Source organism: Sceloporus occidentalis, unplaced genomic scaffold (assembly GCF_023333645.1).
Source record: "Sceloporus occidentalis isolate IW3139 unplaced genomic scaffold, rSceOcc1.0.p SCAF_69, whole genome shotgun sequence".
Lineage (NCBI taxonomy): Eukaryota > Metazoa > Chordata > Lepidosauria > Squamata > Phrynosomatidae > Sceloporus > Sceloporus occidentalis.
This window is the reverse complement of record NW_028317049.1, coordinates 5214461-5229525: the sequence shown is the minus strand read 5'-3', so window position 1 is coordinate 5229525 and position 15065 is coordinate 5214461. Positions and strand designations below refer to the sequence as shown.

At 46.5% G+C, this 15065-nt stretch overlaps 1 protein-coding gene and 1 long non-coding RNA gene across 4 annotated transcripts in view; one reads left to right on the top strand and one right to left on the bottom strand.

The window, feature by feature from the left end:
* DOC2B (double C2 domain beta) overlaps window positions 1-15065 on the bottom strand; it is a 67605-nt gene that overhangs the window by 45186 nt on the left and 7354 nt on the right. For all 3 annotated transcript variants that reach the window (XM_089494164.1, XM_089494163.1, XM_089494165.1), the window contains exon 2: window positions 4711-4790. In XM_089494164.1, the coding sequence (XP_089350290.1) occupies window positions 4711-4790 (80 nt within the window). The remainder of the gene's footprint in view (window positions 1-4710; window positions 4791-15065) is intronic.
* The window catches only part of LOC149286438 (uncharacterized), a 50975-nt gene continuing 43988 nt past the window's right edge, over window positions 8079-15065 (top strand). Inside the window, exon 1 of the long non-coding RNA XR_016277633.1 lies at window positions 8079-8161. This is a non-coding gene — a long non-coding RNA (uncharacterized LOC149286438). The remainder of the gene's footprint in view (window positions 8162-15065) is intronic.

Sequence of the window (15065 nt, the reverse complement as noted above, 5' to 3'; positions counted from 1 at the left end):
TCCTTCATGTCTTCCCAGTACCTTCTCCGTTGCATTATTATATTCTAATCTCTCGCTGTCTCCAGATATGATTTCCTGTAGAACATGATCCCAATCGCGGCTAATCTCTTCTCTCCCTTTCTTTCTTTTTCTCCCCGCTTCCAGCCTTGAAAATAACTGATCCGCCTTATCTTCTCTCTATCAAAAGATGTCTCATTCATATCCCTTTTTGATCCTCCCGCACCCGTTGCTTTTGATGTTAAATACAGAGCTCACTCCGGTGTTTACCGCTCTCGGCTGAAAGGCTAAATGCTCCAAAGGCGAGCTGGAAATAATGGCTTGTAAGGATGACAAAAAAAAAGGTGTCCCTCCTCTTATCCTTCCTTCCTCTCCTCCTGCCCTCCGCAGCTCAAACATTTATGGTCTGTGCTTGGCTTAAAATTCTGGGCAAGCCGACATAAAAACCTATACGCGTCATTGATATCTTTTTTAAAAGGAGAAAAACACAAGCAGATCCTTTCTGGATTAAATCTATCCAGCATCCTGTTTTAATCTGTGTGCCAGTTTCATCAAACACCCTTCTCATAATTTCAAAGGTGGGGAAACTTTAGGCTTTGGGAACTATAGACCTTCCGGATCACAGCTCCCAAAATCCCCCAGCCAGCTTCTCAGAGTTATAGGCCCAAAAAAGTAACTTTTCCCAGCTACTACCATACTCTGTGCCAGGTCAAGGGGTTGAAAAGGAGTCAATGAAAGCATGGAAGAATCCCAGAGGAGGTTGCTTGCTGCCTCTCTGCTGATGTTGCAGATATGATATGTATGTACTTCGTTGTTATTGTGATATTGTTTTATGCAAAGGCCATTGGCCAAAAGCAGTAAAATTTGGCTGCTGCCTCTCTGTATGCGCGGCTGAAAGGACTTGTGCCTCATGAAGGCCATGCTACCTTTCCTACTGCACCCTTGTGTGGTGGTTTCCCCGCTTACAAAGATCCCCCATTCTAAAACATTGAGTGGCTTCTCATAAAGCTTAGTTACCTGCGGTATAAGTTGTAGACCAAAAGGTAAATTTCCCTAGCTACTACAAACTCAAGTCAAGGGGTTGGAAGTGGATTGAAGACAGCATGGAAGAACCCCAGAGGAGGTTGCTTGCTGCCTCTCTCTCTGAGCAGCTGAAGGGATTTGTGTCTCTCGAATGCCAGAGTCCTCTGACATCCATGCTACCTTCCCTACTGTACCTTTCTTTGGTGGCTTTCCAGCTTTTCCACAGTTGTCCCCTCCCTTCTAAAACATAGAGTTGCTTCTCATAAGGCTTAGTTATCTATAGTGTGAGTTGTAAGCCAAAAGAGGTGGGTATTTTTGGCCCTACATCTCTTGGTCTTAGGTCCCAGCCACCACTGGAACGTGAGCCACAAGTAAATCTCTGGAACTGAATTCAGATCTCAGGTCGAAACAGGCTCCCTATCCTTGGCATATGAAGATTTTTCTCCAATGAACTCTTCTTTCTCTCTTGTTTATCCTCACAACAACCCACAACTATGGAAAAGCCGGGAAACCACCAAACAAAGGTATAGTAGGGAACGTGGCATGAAGAAGGACTCTGGTTTTCAAGAGGCACAAGTCCCGTCAGCCACTCATACCGAGAGGCAACAAGTGACCTTCTCTGGGTTTCTGCGGCCCACCGTTTGCCCTTTCCTCTCCTGTATTGCCGTCACAAATCCGCCTTGAAAAATAAGAAAGAAAAAGCAACCTGTTCCTCCTCTCCCTCCTGCCTCCTTCTCTTCCTCCCACTTTTTCCGCCGATCATCTACTCCCCTCCACTCCATCCCTGCAAACTCCTCTGAAGGATTTGATGCTATCCCCAGGTGACGCTTGTTAAGAGAAGCCACATTTCAACTCCTACACAGCCTTCCTTTCTCGAACGGCATATTTTTCCCCTTCTGCAAAAAATTAAAAAGAGCATTTATTTTATTTTTAAAGAAATTTTTAAAGCGTCAGTTGCTGCCAATTATGCAGCTGCCTGAAAAAGCCGTTTGCGGGATGCGATTAGCAGCGTTCGACGGAGCCGCTTATAAACTTGACAAGCTGGTCAGGAGCACCGAGTAAATAATCATGGCATTAGGACGCGATCGGCCGTTTTCGCTGATACATAACTCCTACTGTATTCTTTTTTCCTCCCCAAAAGAGGTGGTGGGAAGAGAGGAGCCCCAAGCTGTAAACAGTCAACAAAGGAATGACAGCAACCATGAATGGCCAACAGCCTTCTGGCAGACCAAGCCAATGTTTTCCAACATTGGGATACAGAAGGCATATCATCATTATCATCATCATCATCAAGATGTCCGTGTCTCAAACATCTAAAAGGTCAGTACTGGAAGAGGATGAAGAAGGAGCTCCCATCTATCACAGATATATCTATCACATGTAGGCACCCCTCTACATGGCCAAGCTGGGATTTGAACTCTGGTCTCCAGAGCTGTAGTCCAACACTCAGTGTTTCAGGCCAGAATAAATGAATAGAAGGAAGTCCACTCAAAGCAAAGACTCCAGGGCTGGGCAAAGCACTGCCTTCCCGGATGTTGTTGGAGTGCAACTCCCATTACCCCTAACCAGTGTCAAGGTTGGCAAAGGATGATGAGAGCTGAAGTTCCACAGCATCCAGAAGCTCAACATGGGGACCCAACAAAGCATTAAAGGTATACTCTGCATTCTCTCTCTCAATGGGGCTTTTGGTTTCTCTGTTGCTGGGTTTTGGATTGATTTCAGTCTGAATTTGCAGACAGCTATCCAAGGTGAGGAGCCCTGTCCCTGAAACACTTTCTTTTGAAGTTCAGACTAGATCATGGAGCGGATTCCTTTGCAGACATGGAACTCACTGGCGACACCAACCCTAGTTGGTGAACGATCCAGCTATGCCAACTGTAGAAGAACCACAGAATTACCTGTGTCCCAGCAAAGGCAAAGGCAGGGAAGGAAGTCGCCCAGAGAAGCAACAGGAGACCTCCTTTAGAGGCATGTTTTTTGGCCACTGGGGACCCAGATGTTATTTAGAAGGTCAGACTTCTCATGGCACAAGAAACATCAGCGCCACACAGAATCCTAGAGTCGGAAGGGACCCCAAGGGCTTATCAAATCCATGCAGGAACACATAGTCAAAGCACTCCTGACACATTGCCATCCAGCCTCTGTTTTCCCCATTGGAAAAAGAAAACCCTATTAGGGCTCTTCCGAGCATCCCTCCGCTTGACCGCTGGATGCCGCCTGTTGACTGACTGACACCATTCTTGCTGTCAGGCCCTTAGCAGTGGAATGAGAGGATACAAGCCAAGATATACAGAGTTTGGGCATCTTGCATCTGAATGCATCTGAGGAAGTAGACCGAAGTCTACGAAAGCTCATGCTGCCCATTTATTTCTTTGAGTGAGTCTCAAAGGTGCAACAAGAGCTCTCTATATACAGTGTTTGGAGGACTACAACTCCCACAGTGGCTGGAAGGATTGTTGTTGTTGCGTGTTTTCAAGTCCTTTCCAACTTATGGCGACCCTAAGGCGAACCTATCATAGGGTTTTCTTGTCAGGGTTTCTTCAGGGGGCATTGTCCATCCTCTGAGAGAATGTGAGTTGCCCAAGATCACCCAAAGGGTTTCCATGGCCCAGTTGGGATTCGAACCCTGGTCTCCCCAGGTAATCCATGGATGATCCTGGGAGTTATAGTCCAAGGAAACATAATGGCCAAGATCTACAGAAACGCATTGATGGACTCCGGATTTTTCTCGCAGGGTGGTGATGGTGGGAGTTGAAAACTCCTTGCAATGGAAAAGCAGCACGAGGATCTCAAGTTAAAACGAGGTGGCAACTAAGGAAAGGAATGGTGAGAGAATTACTCATTCCTCATCTCTATAGTCATCGGCGCTCCGAGGTTTTTTGGCTGCGTAAGTGCAACTTTGGGCTTGTAGATTGGAGAACAACCAGGTATCCATCCATCCGCCCACCCGCTCTCCCTGAATACCACCACATGCTCAGCACTTCAACAACTTCCTACGTTTTAGGAGGGTTTTTTTGCTGGAGAGAAGGAGGGAAAGATACTGATTTAGAGGAAAAAGGGATCTAGAATTCCCAAAGGAAAGATACTTTCCTCCGTGGATTTTAACCCAGCAGAGATCCTTCACCACGGCGTGAACTATGACTCTGCAGACCAGGGTTTGAATCTTGGCTGGGCCATCGAAACCCATTGGGTGACTTTGGGCAAGTCACACTCTCTCAGCCTCAGAGGATGGCCATGGCAACCCCCCCCCCTGAAGAAACGTGCCAAGAAAACCCAATGATAGAGTTGCCTTAGGGTCACCATAAGTCAGAATGACTTGAAGACACATGGCCAAGTCACACTTGCTTATCTTGCTTCATCATTCCATATTGGCTTTCCTTTGGCGCTTGGGAAACCCACATACAGTGGTACCCCGGGATACGAATTACCCGGGGTACGAATTTTTCGGGATACGAATAAATCCCATAGGGATTTATTGTTTCGGGTTACGAAGGTTTTTTCGGGTTACGAAAAAACCCCGGCGCTGTTTTAAATGGAGCCGCGGCAGAGCCGCGGCTTTTTTTCCATTAGCGCCTATGGGAATTCGGCTTACGAAGGTTTTTCGGGTTACGAAATTAACCGCGGAACGAATTAATTTCGTAACCCGGGGGACCACTGTACACAATTGTGACCCGTGTGTGTCGCACCTACCTTGGCTTTGTTAATTGTGCAGTGCAGCGCGTTGTTTTCTTGGTCGTACAGCAAGCTGAAATCTAATGTTCCCAGGGCAGCTGGAAGAGAGGAATAAGAAAGAAGAGTATTTAAAAAAGAGATAGAAGGTTGTGATCCTTTGAAAAAGGAGATTAAGTGAATCACCGATGCTGGAGAGCCAATCCACCCGAAAGGCCAAGGGTGCATTGACACTGTTAAAACAATGCAGTTTGACACCACTTTAAATGCATTGTTTCAACAGTGTCGATGCACCCTTGGCCTTTCGGGTGGATTGGCTCTCCAGCATCGGTGATTCACTAAATCTCCTATAGATGCCTGGGATTTGTAGTTTCGCTAGGTCTTTAGCCTTCCCTGCCAAAGAGGGCTGGTGCCTCACTAAACTACAGAGAACACTATGCAAAGGGATCTGGTAACATCTTGGAGACTAACTGTGCAAAAGTAGTTGTAGCATACAAAATGTATGTCATCTTCTCTTCACCATCTCACACTGTCTCACACTCACACCATCTCCTCACCATCTTCACCATCTTTCACCGTCTCACCATCTCACACCATCTCTTCATCATCTTGCACCATTTCACTTTCACACCATCTCTTCACTTTCGCTCACTCACACCATCCCTTCCACTAAGCACCGGCATTTTAAAGCCCATTTCTGCCCAAAGGCAGGCGTTTGGGACCAGTGGTGTCACCGCCTGGTGCGGTCCAAACTCCCTGCACCCCCAAAGTGACGCCACGGAATATTTAAAGACTAAACAAGGCTTGAGAAAGTTAGGAATTGGGGACCTGTGTGGACAGACCCTGCCATATTTCTGCAGTATATCAGGCTACAGCCAGGGCTTTCCGATAGTCTCCCTTCCTTTCTCCGACCAGCCAGATCCTACCAACACTTTGCCATCCCTAGAGCAAAAGTCAGCAACTGCGGTCGCTAAGCATCCTACCCAAGGGAAGCCATGGCACCGAAGCTAAAATGGGCCTATTAAAACCGGGTGCCCAAGGGGCAGGAAAAACCCCATAGAGGCTTGTTAAAGATTCCAATTACAACAGGCAAACAAGGAACCAATTTTCCAGTGTTTCGGAGGAAAACGGAGCCTCGGAAGGGCCTCCGTCGAAAGCCGTGTCTTGCTCATTCTTGATTCACGATCTGGTTTGAAAAGTAGTGGGAATGAGGCCCTAGTAATGTTTTCGGCTTTTGTTTGCATCCCTTCCATTTTGCCGTGCTTCGTCTTCCTTTGTGTTTAGGACACCTGATCATCACCCGGTCTTTTGTGGATGTTGGGTTTTGTTTTATTTTGCTTTACGGCCGTCTCGGCTACCCCTGAATATGTTACCATCCAGGCCATCTGTTCCCGTCGCACCTTAAACCAGATCGGAAGTGTGCATGTCCTTGAACAACCCTGCTGCAGGGCCGCAGGCGAGGCTATTTGCCTAAGATGCTAAGATCCCCAGAGATCAGCGTAGCTCAGGTGATGGATGGGGGAAACGTGTGTTCAGGGATTCCCTTCCCTGATCCAAGGGCACCTTGAATCTCCCAACAGCGGTGCGGCGGACAGAGAAGCAGCGTGTGGGTGCCGCCGATGAATAGGGAGACTTTATACTTGATGGCCCACATTTTGGAACAGATGGAGAGGGTGGGGATTTCCTTTGGTTTGGGGCCTGAGAGAAAAACTTCCCCAAACTTGCAAACATATGCCAAGGCCCTGGTTAACAGACAGAACGCTTGGCAAACATATGCCAAGGTGGACCTTGAAATGTGGAGTCCGAATATATATATATATATATAGACACACACACAGCATAAATGAATTTCATGTTTAGATTTGGGTCCCATCTCTGCAAATATTCTAAAATCTGAAATCCAATGCACTTCTGGTCCCAAGCATTTCGAAGAAGGGAGGCTCGGCCTGTATTTAATGTTTAATATGTGTGTATTAATATGTATTTTGTTAAATTTTTTTAGTAGAATGTACACTTCAGGCAGGTTTATTTTATTTTATTCTATTTTTAATGGATTGTGTGTACAGTGCTGTGTGACTTTACAGCACTCTATAAATAAAGCATAATAATAATAATAATAATAATAATAATAATAATAATTGAATGTGCGAGAAACAAAACTGACAGAAGGCTCTGGTTTAAGCCAGTCCGAGGCATCACTGCAGCCTCCAGACGCAATGGGACTATAACTCCCAGCAGCCTCAAGCTAAGGGGAAAGGATGTCGACAAAAGCAATTCAGCAACATCTGTAGTACTTTGCAGTTTCTCCTCCAGGCTTAAACCCCGTTGCTAATCCCAAACAGAGTAGATTCGCTGAATCAGTGGGTCTAATCTATTTGGGACCAGCAATTGGATTTAGGTCAATTGGATTGAGGGCTGAGCACTTTGAAGCCTGGCTGTGAATTTGTCCCAACACAATCATGTTTGTGGGACCGAATTAGGCTACACATCTTTTCTTTCCTCCCCAAGAGGCACACCTTCTCTAACACCTGCGTGAAAGTTGGATACAACAGGGTCCTTCGTGTACTGAAACAGGAGTGGGCACCTCAGCTAGGTTCAGGGTCCAAATTTCCACCCCAACCCAAATTTCCAAGTACGGCACTGAGTGCCCCAGGTGGACTGAACCCATCCAACTGTCCTGACTTGGCAGGAACAATCCCCATTAATCCTCTGCCGTCCCACTTTTCCAGCCGCTTTTAAAAAGCCCTGGATTCTCTCTCTTCCTCCAGCATTTGTCCACAGCTTCCTTCAACTGCTGCAAACTGAGTCCAAAGTGCAACAGGAGTTTGCGCTCCATTGACTCAAGAAGAAATGAGGGGCAACGTCTTGCCCTTCCCAGGAGGCTCAGGCAGAAGCAAACAGCTGCAGCCTCTCCTAGCTTGTGCATCCTTCCATATTAATATATTTTGCCATCTTGATGACACTCTGGTATGGCTTGGCCATACATATCCCGGTTTTCAGCTATGCAATGTAGGAGAGTATGTAGCATCTTTCACACCACGCTTTTGCAAGCAGTAATAGTAATAGTAATAGATCCCCACCTGGATCAAAGGTAGAAAAATGTGGGGTTTTCCAGAATGTGAATGCAAATCCAGCAGCCCACAGCACTAGGAAAGCTGCAGGAGACAGCCGTGTCTGCTTAGTATGGGACTGGCATTCCTTCTGCAATACTACTACTACTACTACTCCTAATAATAATAATAATAATTGTTAAGAGATGTAAATTCACTAACTGGATTTCGATCCGCACTGTTTCTCCATCTCTACTGCCCTTCCAACCCCCTTTTCTTCTTCGAATGCCCCAAGGACATTGTCATAAACCGAATTTTCATTTTGTTTTAAAGCAGAAGAGGAATTGTGAGTGGGACGCAGCCCTGCCGCCCAGAAACTCGAGTGAAAGGCTTGACCTTTGGACGCCGCAGCAAACGTACTGGTATGCTTTCCTCTTCTTCTTTTTCTTTTTAAAAAGCAGAATCAAGTTCAAAACAGTTTGCCTGAATTTTATGTGCAACCTTCAAACCGGGAAGGCGAGATCACAGACTCTTTGACTACGGCTCTGGAGACCAGGGTTCGGCTGTGGAAACCCACTTGGGTAAGTCGCACTCTCAGCCTCAGTGGAAGGCAATGGCAAACCTCCTCTGAATAAATTTGGCCAAGAAAAACCCGTGATAGTTGCACCTTGTTGTTCTTGTTTGCCTTCAAGTTGTTTCTGACTCAAGCGAACCACTCATTGGGTTTTCTTGGCACGTTACTTGGGGGTTTGCCCTTGCCATCCTCTGAGGCTGAGATTGTGTGACTTGCCCAAGATCATCCAGTGGGTTTCATGGCCATAAGTTGGGAATGACTTGAAGTCACATACCATGACTCCCAGAATCCTTCATCCAACTGGGACTCCTTAACCCATAGGGCATGGTTTCCAGACCTTTCACCATTTTAGTCGCCCTCCTTTGGACACGCTTCACTTTCTCCTAAAGCGACGTCTCCGAATTCTGCCCTAACAACAGTCCCGCAAGGTTGGCCAACCAGGCCTGCCCAGCCAAAAGAGAGGTATACTTTTTTCGGAGTACCAAACCCTCCATCTGTGCTTCCTTGCCTGTTTCAGCATTGTAACTGTCCCCAAAGGAAAGTTTCCGTCTCCGTTTTTGACCGCAACCAACACAGACATCTTAGCTGCTTCTGGTCAGGGTTAATATCAGCCTCTTCCCCAGGGAAGACAACTGGAAAAACCTTTTGATCTCCACCATGCGCCGGCAGCATAAACACAGTTATAAGAGGAGGGACGGCAATTTTTTCCTTCCTTAACAAAATCAAAGGAAGAACCACATTCCCCAGCTGATTTTTCTGAATGCCAGTCAGCATACAAGAAGTCGAGGGAACAATGCGGCGGGCATATTAATTTTGACAGAGGGCCATGGAAGTAAGTTGTTTGCCATTATATTCCAGACAGCAGGAGGTGAGAGTGCTTTGTAAGAACTTTAACTTGAATTTATTTAACACGTTCAGGGGGAGCCATAGAGCAAAGTACAGTCACATGCAAAATCCACAACCCAATTTGGTGCATGTCAGTTCACCAGATTTTGGGCATGTCGGTCGACCAGATTTTGTGTGTTTCAGTTGACCAAATTTTGTGACAACGCCACTATAAGGTCACCTTGTTGTTGTGCCTTCAAGTCATTTCCAATGTAGGGCAACCCTAAGGTGAACCTATCATGGGGTTTTCTTGGCAAGATTGGTTCACAAGGGATTGCCATTGCCTTCCCATGAGGCTGAGAGAGTGTGACTGGACCAAGGTCAACCAATGGGTTTCATGGCTGAGCCAGGAATCGAACTCTGGTCTCCATAGTCCAACATTCAAACCACAATGCCACACAGGCGAGGGCTGTCAAAAGTCAGAAACAACTTGAAGGCGCACAACAACAACAACAACAACAACAGATTCCTATTGGGATGCCAAGTATTTGGAGCTGGTTTGGTCTCGAACGGCCAGTTAAGATCCATTAGCTTGGCAGAGATATACATTGTTAGGAACTGGTTTGTGGGTCTGAACAAGACACTTGCCCCATTTTAAGACTCTTTAGGGGACACTCTTCTTATGGAGCTGTGCCACATCCAAACATATCCCTCTGGAAGCCATATATTTATGCAGTGGATACGAAAAGAAAGGCGAGGTGAGGGAAAACAGAAGTGCTATTCTTTCATTTCTTTGGAAAAGCACCCCATAAGGTGCAAAGCTATGTGAAAATGCAAGTCTCTTGGGGATTTGGCGGATAATAATGAGCCAGCCTGACATTTCTCATACAGAGCTGGGGTGACTGGATATGAACTATTAATACCTCCTGAATAAAACCTGCGGCCGGGAGAAGATCGAGGAAACAACAATGGCTTTCTATTCAGTCTCCTATTTGGAAGGAGTCCTGGTTGTATAAGGATTAGAAAGAAAAAGCATTTAAGGATAAGCAGAATACAAGGACAGCAAGTGGAGGAAGGAGACAGATGCCCAGTCCTACTGGTGGCTTCCACATCAGGAGTAATGGGTGATCTAGAGCAAGTCACACTCTCTCAGCCTCACAGGATGGCAACGACAAACCCCTTCCGAAGAAACCTGGCATGATAGGTTTATCTTTGGTTCACCTTAAGTCAGAAACAACTTCAAGATACACAACCACAACAAGGGCGGTAAATCAGTTGTTGTTGCGTGCCGACTTACGAAAATCCTAAGGCAGAACCGATCACAAGGTTCAGAGCGCTTGTGCCATTGCCTTCCTCTAAAGTTGAGAGAGTGTGACTCGCCCAAGGCGACTCAATGGGTTTTCACGACCGAGCCAGGATTCGAACCCTGGCCTCTAGAGTCAACCTGGAACCACTACATCTTTCCTGATGGGTAGATCCCCCTTTTAATTGTTTCGCTAGCCATTCTTGGCTACATGAAAAAGTATTCCTGGGGTTTTTGTTTCAGCTTGCTTTGCGTCAGCTGAAGATTTCATCCGAAACCTTTCCAAAAACGCTTGGCACTCCAAGGGGGAATATAACCCACCACTTATCAATGCCATCCAGTCCATCGGCACAGTTATAATTCGCCGCTGTTTAAATGATCCCCCAGCGTCTCAGGCAATTAGGCCTTCCGCGTTTTTCAATTTAAAGATGGCCTTCGCCATTTGCGCTCCTGTGCTTGGGTTTTTTCCCCTCGCTTCTTTATTGCTTTTGATTCCCAGAACGGAGAACGAAAGAGGGGAAGGAACGAGCCGGATTGAGATTTTAGAGGAAAGAAAACAAAACATCGAGAGATGAAAAGAATGGGCAAACCCCATGGGACTTGGGCAAAGAAGCAGGGTAGTAGACAGGCAACATGATGATGGTGGTGGTGATGGTGATGATGTATCCGTCAAGGAGTATAAATCTATGCCCAAGAGACACATAGAACCATAGAGCTGGAAGAGACCTAAAAGGCTATCTAGTTCAACCCACTGCCAGGAATACACAATGCAAACACTCCCAAGAAGTGGCTATCCAACCTTTGCTTGAAGACCTCCAGTGATGGAGAGTCTTCTTCGGTGGCAGTCTATTCCACGGTTGAATAGCTCTTGCCATCAGGAAAAGGGACCCTTTAAGAGCTGTTTTTAAAGGAGAAAGGTTCAACATTGTTAGGCAGGTTGCTGTTCGTTTTGCTTCCTTGCAGGTACTCGCAGGGAGGGCAGGTTACTTCTCCTATCCAATATCATTCAAATAAGCTTGTTTTCTGCTGCTCCAGAGAATAGGACCCGGAGCAATGGATTCAAACTGCAGGAAAAGAGTTTCCACCTCAACCTTAGAAGGAACTTCTTGACAGTAAGGTCTGTTTGACAGTGGAACATGCTTCCTCAGAGAGTGGTGGAGCCTCCTTCTTTGGGGGTCTTTAAACAGAGGCTGGATGGCCATCTCTCGGGGATGCTTTGATTGTGAGTTCTTGCATTGAGGGGGTTGGACTGGATGGCCCTTGGGGTCTCTTCCGACTCTAGGATTAAGTGTTACCTTCTTGGTGCTGTCCCTGCTGCTGAATCAATTTAGGACTGGTTTTCAATACTTCCAAAGCCTGAAACAGACTTTCTGTCCCACTCACTGACATGGGAGTTATCAGCCTTTGCTGGCCAGAAGGCTTCCTCCTTTATAGCAACATAAAACGAACCACTGGAATCAAATAGAAGACGCTTTCTTTTTCCTGACACTCTGAAGCTCTACCAAAGCCAGAGCTGTGCAAGCACAATCGCAGTGACATTATTTTGAAGGGGAGCACAAGATCGGCTAGCTGATATTGCAGGGAAACAAGCGGCCGGGGCGGCTGAGAAATACCCAGGGAGTTGGGCCTGAAAAGACAGGCGTGCGCCAAGAGAAGGCAGGTTGCTCGACACAAAACCAACTGCGTTGTCGGTTTCGGAGGTCGGCAGCTGTCTGCCTCGAGGCAGTCGCCTCGCCAGACACTGTCTTTCCCCCTTGGACTTCTTGGATACTGCTCTGCGGAAAAAGAAGAAGGGAAAAGACAGGCCAGCATGGGAGGTGAGGGAGAAAAGGAGGAGGAATTTGTATCCTATGGAAAGGATAGTACTGCCTAGTGGTTAGATTGCCTGAATAAAAAGAATGGAGAGCGCAAGGGTTAAGGCCCTATTTAATTTACTTATATGCCGCCTTTCTCCCAGACCTAGGCCCCATACAGACTGCCAAAATAAAGCTGCTTCAGGTCACTTTGGATGTATGCTGTTTAAATGACACACACGTCTTAAGAAGAAAGAAGCTGTGCCAAAGATGTGCTCCAGTCCTTAGGACTGAATCATGGCTTTGGTGCGGCTTCTGGACTCTTAGGACGCATGCATCATTTAAACAGCATACCTCCAAAGTGACCTGAAGCAGACTTATTTTGGCCTGTCCGTATGGGGCCCTAGTCAGCTGTGAAGCTGGCCAGATGGGTTCTAATTAATTAATAATTAATTGATTAATAAGTCCATTATTCGCAGTCAGTTGAGGACACTAGCAAGCACCCAGCTTTCTGATAGCAGGCCTGATCGCAGATAAGGAAAACTGAGGAATAGATGCCCAAGTGAGACATAAGTGCGATTGTGGTCCAGGAATATGCAGGCGGACTCGGATGTTGGTTTTATTTAATTAATCCGTGCCATATTTTAGTCCAACCTCTAAAGGAGGTCTTCAAGACGCCAAACCCATTTGGCGATGGGCCCCTAAAAAGTGGCCTTTGAAGGGAACTTTTAAAATGTAGTTACAGTGGGGACACATGCCATGAATGTGGGAAAGCGCAAATAAAAAACACTATTCCTTTTGGTTTTTGCGGGGGGGAGGTTTCGGACTATGTGGCCATGTTCTAGAAGACTTTCTTCCTGACGTTTCGCCAGCATCTGTGGCTGGCATCTTCCTTTTACCTAGGAGGACACCTCTCTAGGAATCTCCAGGTCCACTCTATGGTCAACTTCCGCATGACATTGATCACAGAATCACGCTGGAGGACCTACAAATGCCTAGAGAGGTGTTTTCTCTAGGGACGTCTCGGTTCCCCAGCACAACTCTATGGTCAACTTCTGTCAGAGTTGTGCCAGAGGACCTAGAGCAGTGATGGTGAACCTTTTAGAAGCCGAGTGCTCAAATTGTAACCCCAAACCCACTTATTTATTGCAAAGTGCCGTGTCCCTCTGGCTTTCCAGTAACAAACTCTGGAAAACTCTGTGTTGGGGCGACGGCACATGTGCCCACAGAGAGGGCTCTGAGTGCCACCTCTGGCACGCGTGCCATAGGTTCGCCATCACTGACCTAGAGATTCCTAAAGAGAACATATGAATCAAAACCGCAAATGATCAAATCCGCAAAAGTCAGAGCCGCGAATGCGGAAGGCTGACTCTAGAACCTTTTGCTTGTGGTACGAATAAAGTGGGGTCGTTCCCATACATTACTTTGCATTTGAAATAACATCATTGCAAAGAAGAGGTTGCTTTGTGCAGGAAACCTCCTCGCTCGAAACTAGGAACCATCATTCACATTTTCACGTTGTTCTATTGCCGTCCTTAAGAAACCAGAAAATTTGAAAAACCTTCGCCCTGCCGCAAAAGACTGCGAGCATTTTTGCTCAGCTGTCAATAACTCATCACACTTATATTGGCACAATGAATGGCATTTCTCACAAGACAACACTGTGTAAACCCAATGCCAGTGATAGCCCTGGCCCACCAAAGTGGATTTGTGTGGACTTCTTTCTTTTCTCTTGTATAACCGAAACTGCGGAGGGGAAAAGTACAACCACGTAAAAATAGCAGCCGTGGCCATATGCCAACCGAGTGGGTTTTTTATTCCACTGATGTCTCTCGATCCTTTCTCAAACTTCATTCTCTTCCTCTTTCTCCTCCTCCCATTTCCCACCCCAGCCCTCCAATTCAGACTTCTTTGCTTCCTTTGCTGAATTTCTTTTGGCACCGCTCAAATGCAATCTCCAGCCTTTTTGGATCCTTCAAGGTTTTCAACAGCTGCTAATGAATATATATATATATAAATATCTTGTTATTACAAGAATCTTGGCTGCTTCATGCTCGGAAAGGAGGGGAGAGGAGAGACATAGTACTCTCCACCCACCCTTCCAAAATCCATCTTTATTTTCCTTCTCCCTTGCTGAGTCATTTTTGAAACGATGCTCCCCAAATGCGCCTTCTCGTCTCTGGTTGCTGCGCGCTTGGAAACGCAACATCGGCGCACAACTTCGAAGAAGCCAAAGGAGGGCTGCGATTGTGCCACCTTGCAATAACTTTGTCTTGTGGGCTCATTCCAGTGCGCTTACAATAGGAAGGAAGGCGCTCAAGTCTTCAAGAGGAAGGAGGAGACCTGTTGAATTTCTCCCTGCAAGTGTTGCAAAAGTCAGCAACCATCGGGATCCTCAAACATAGCATTATAGAATGATAGAGTTGGAAGAGACCTCAAGGGCCATCCAGCCCAACCCCATTCCGCCATGCAGGAACTTTCATCCAAAGCATCCCCGACAGATGACCATCCAGCCTCTGTTTAAAGACCTCCAAAGAAAGAGACTCCATCACTTTCCAAGGGAATGTCTTCCACTGTCAAACAGCTCTGTCAAGAAGTTCCTCCTAACGTTTAGGTGGAATCTCTTTTCCTGTAGCTTACATCCATTGCTCTGTTTCCTATTCTCTGGAGCAGCAAAAAACAAGCTTGCTTCATCCTCAATATGACATCCCTTTAACTACATAAACTGGGCTATCATGTCACCTCTTAGCCATCTCTTCTCCAGGCTAAACATCCCCAGCTCCTTCTTTCCTCATAGGGCATGGTTTCCAGACCCTTCACCATTTTGGTGG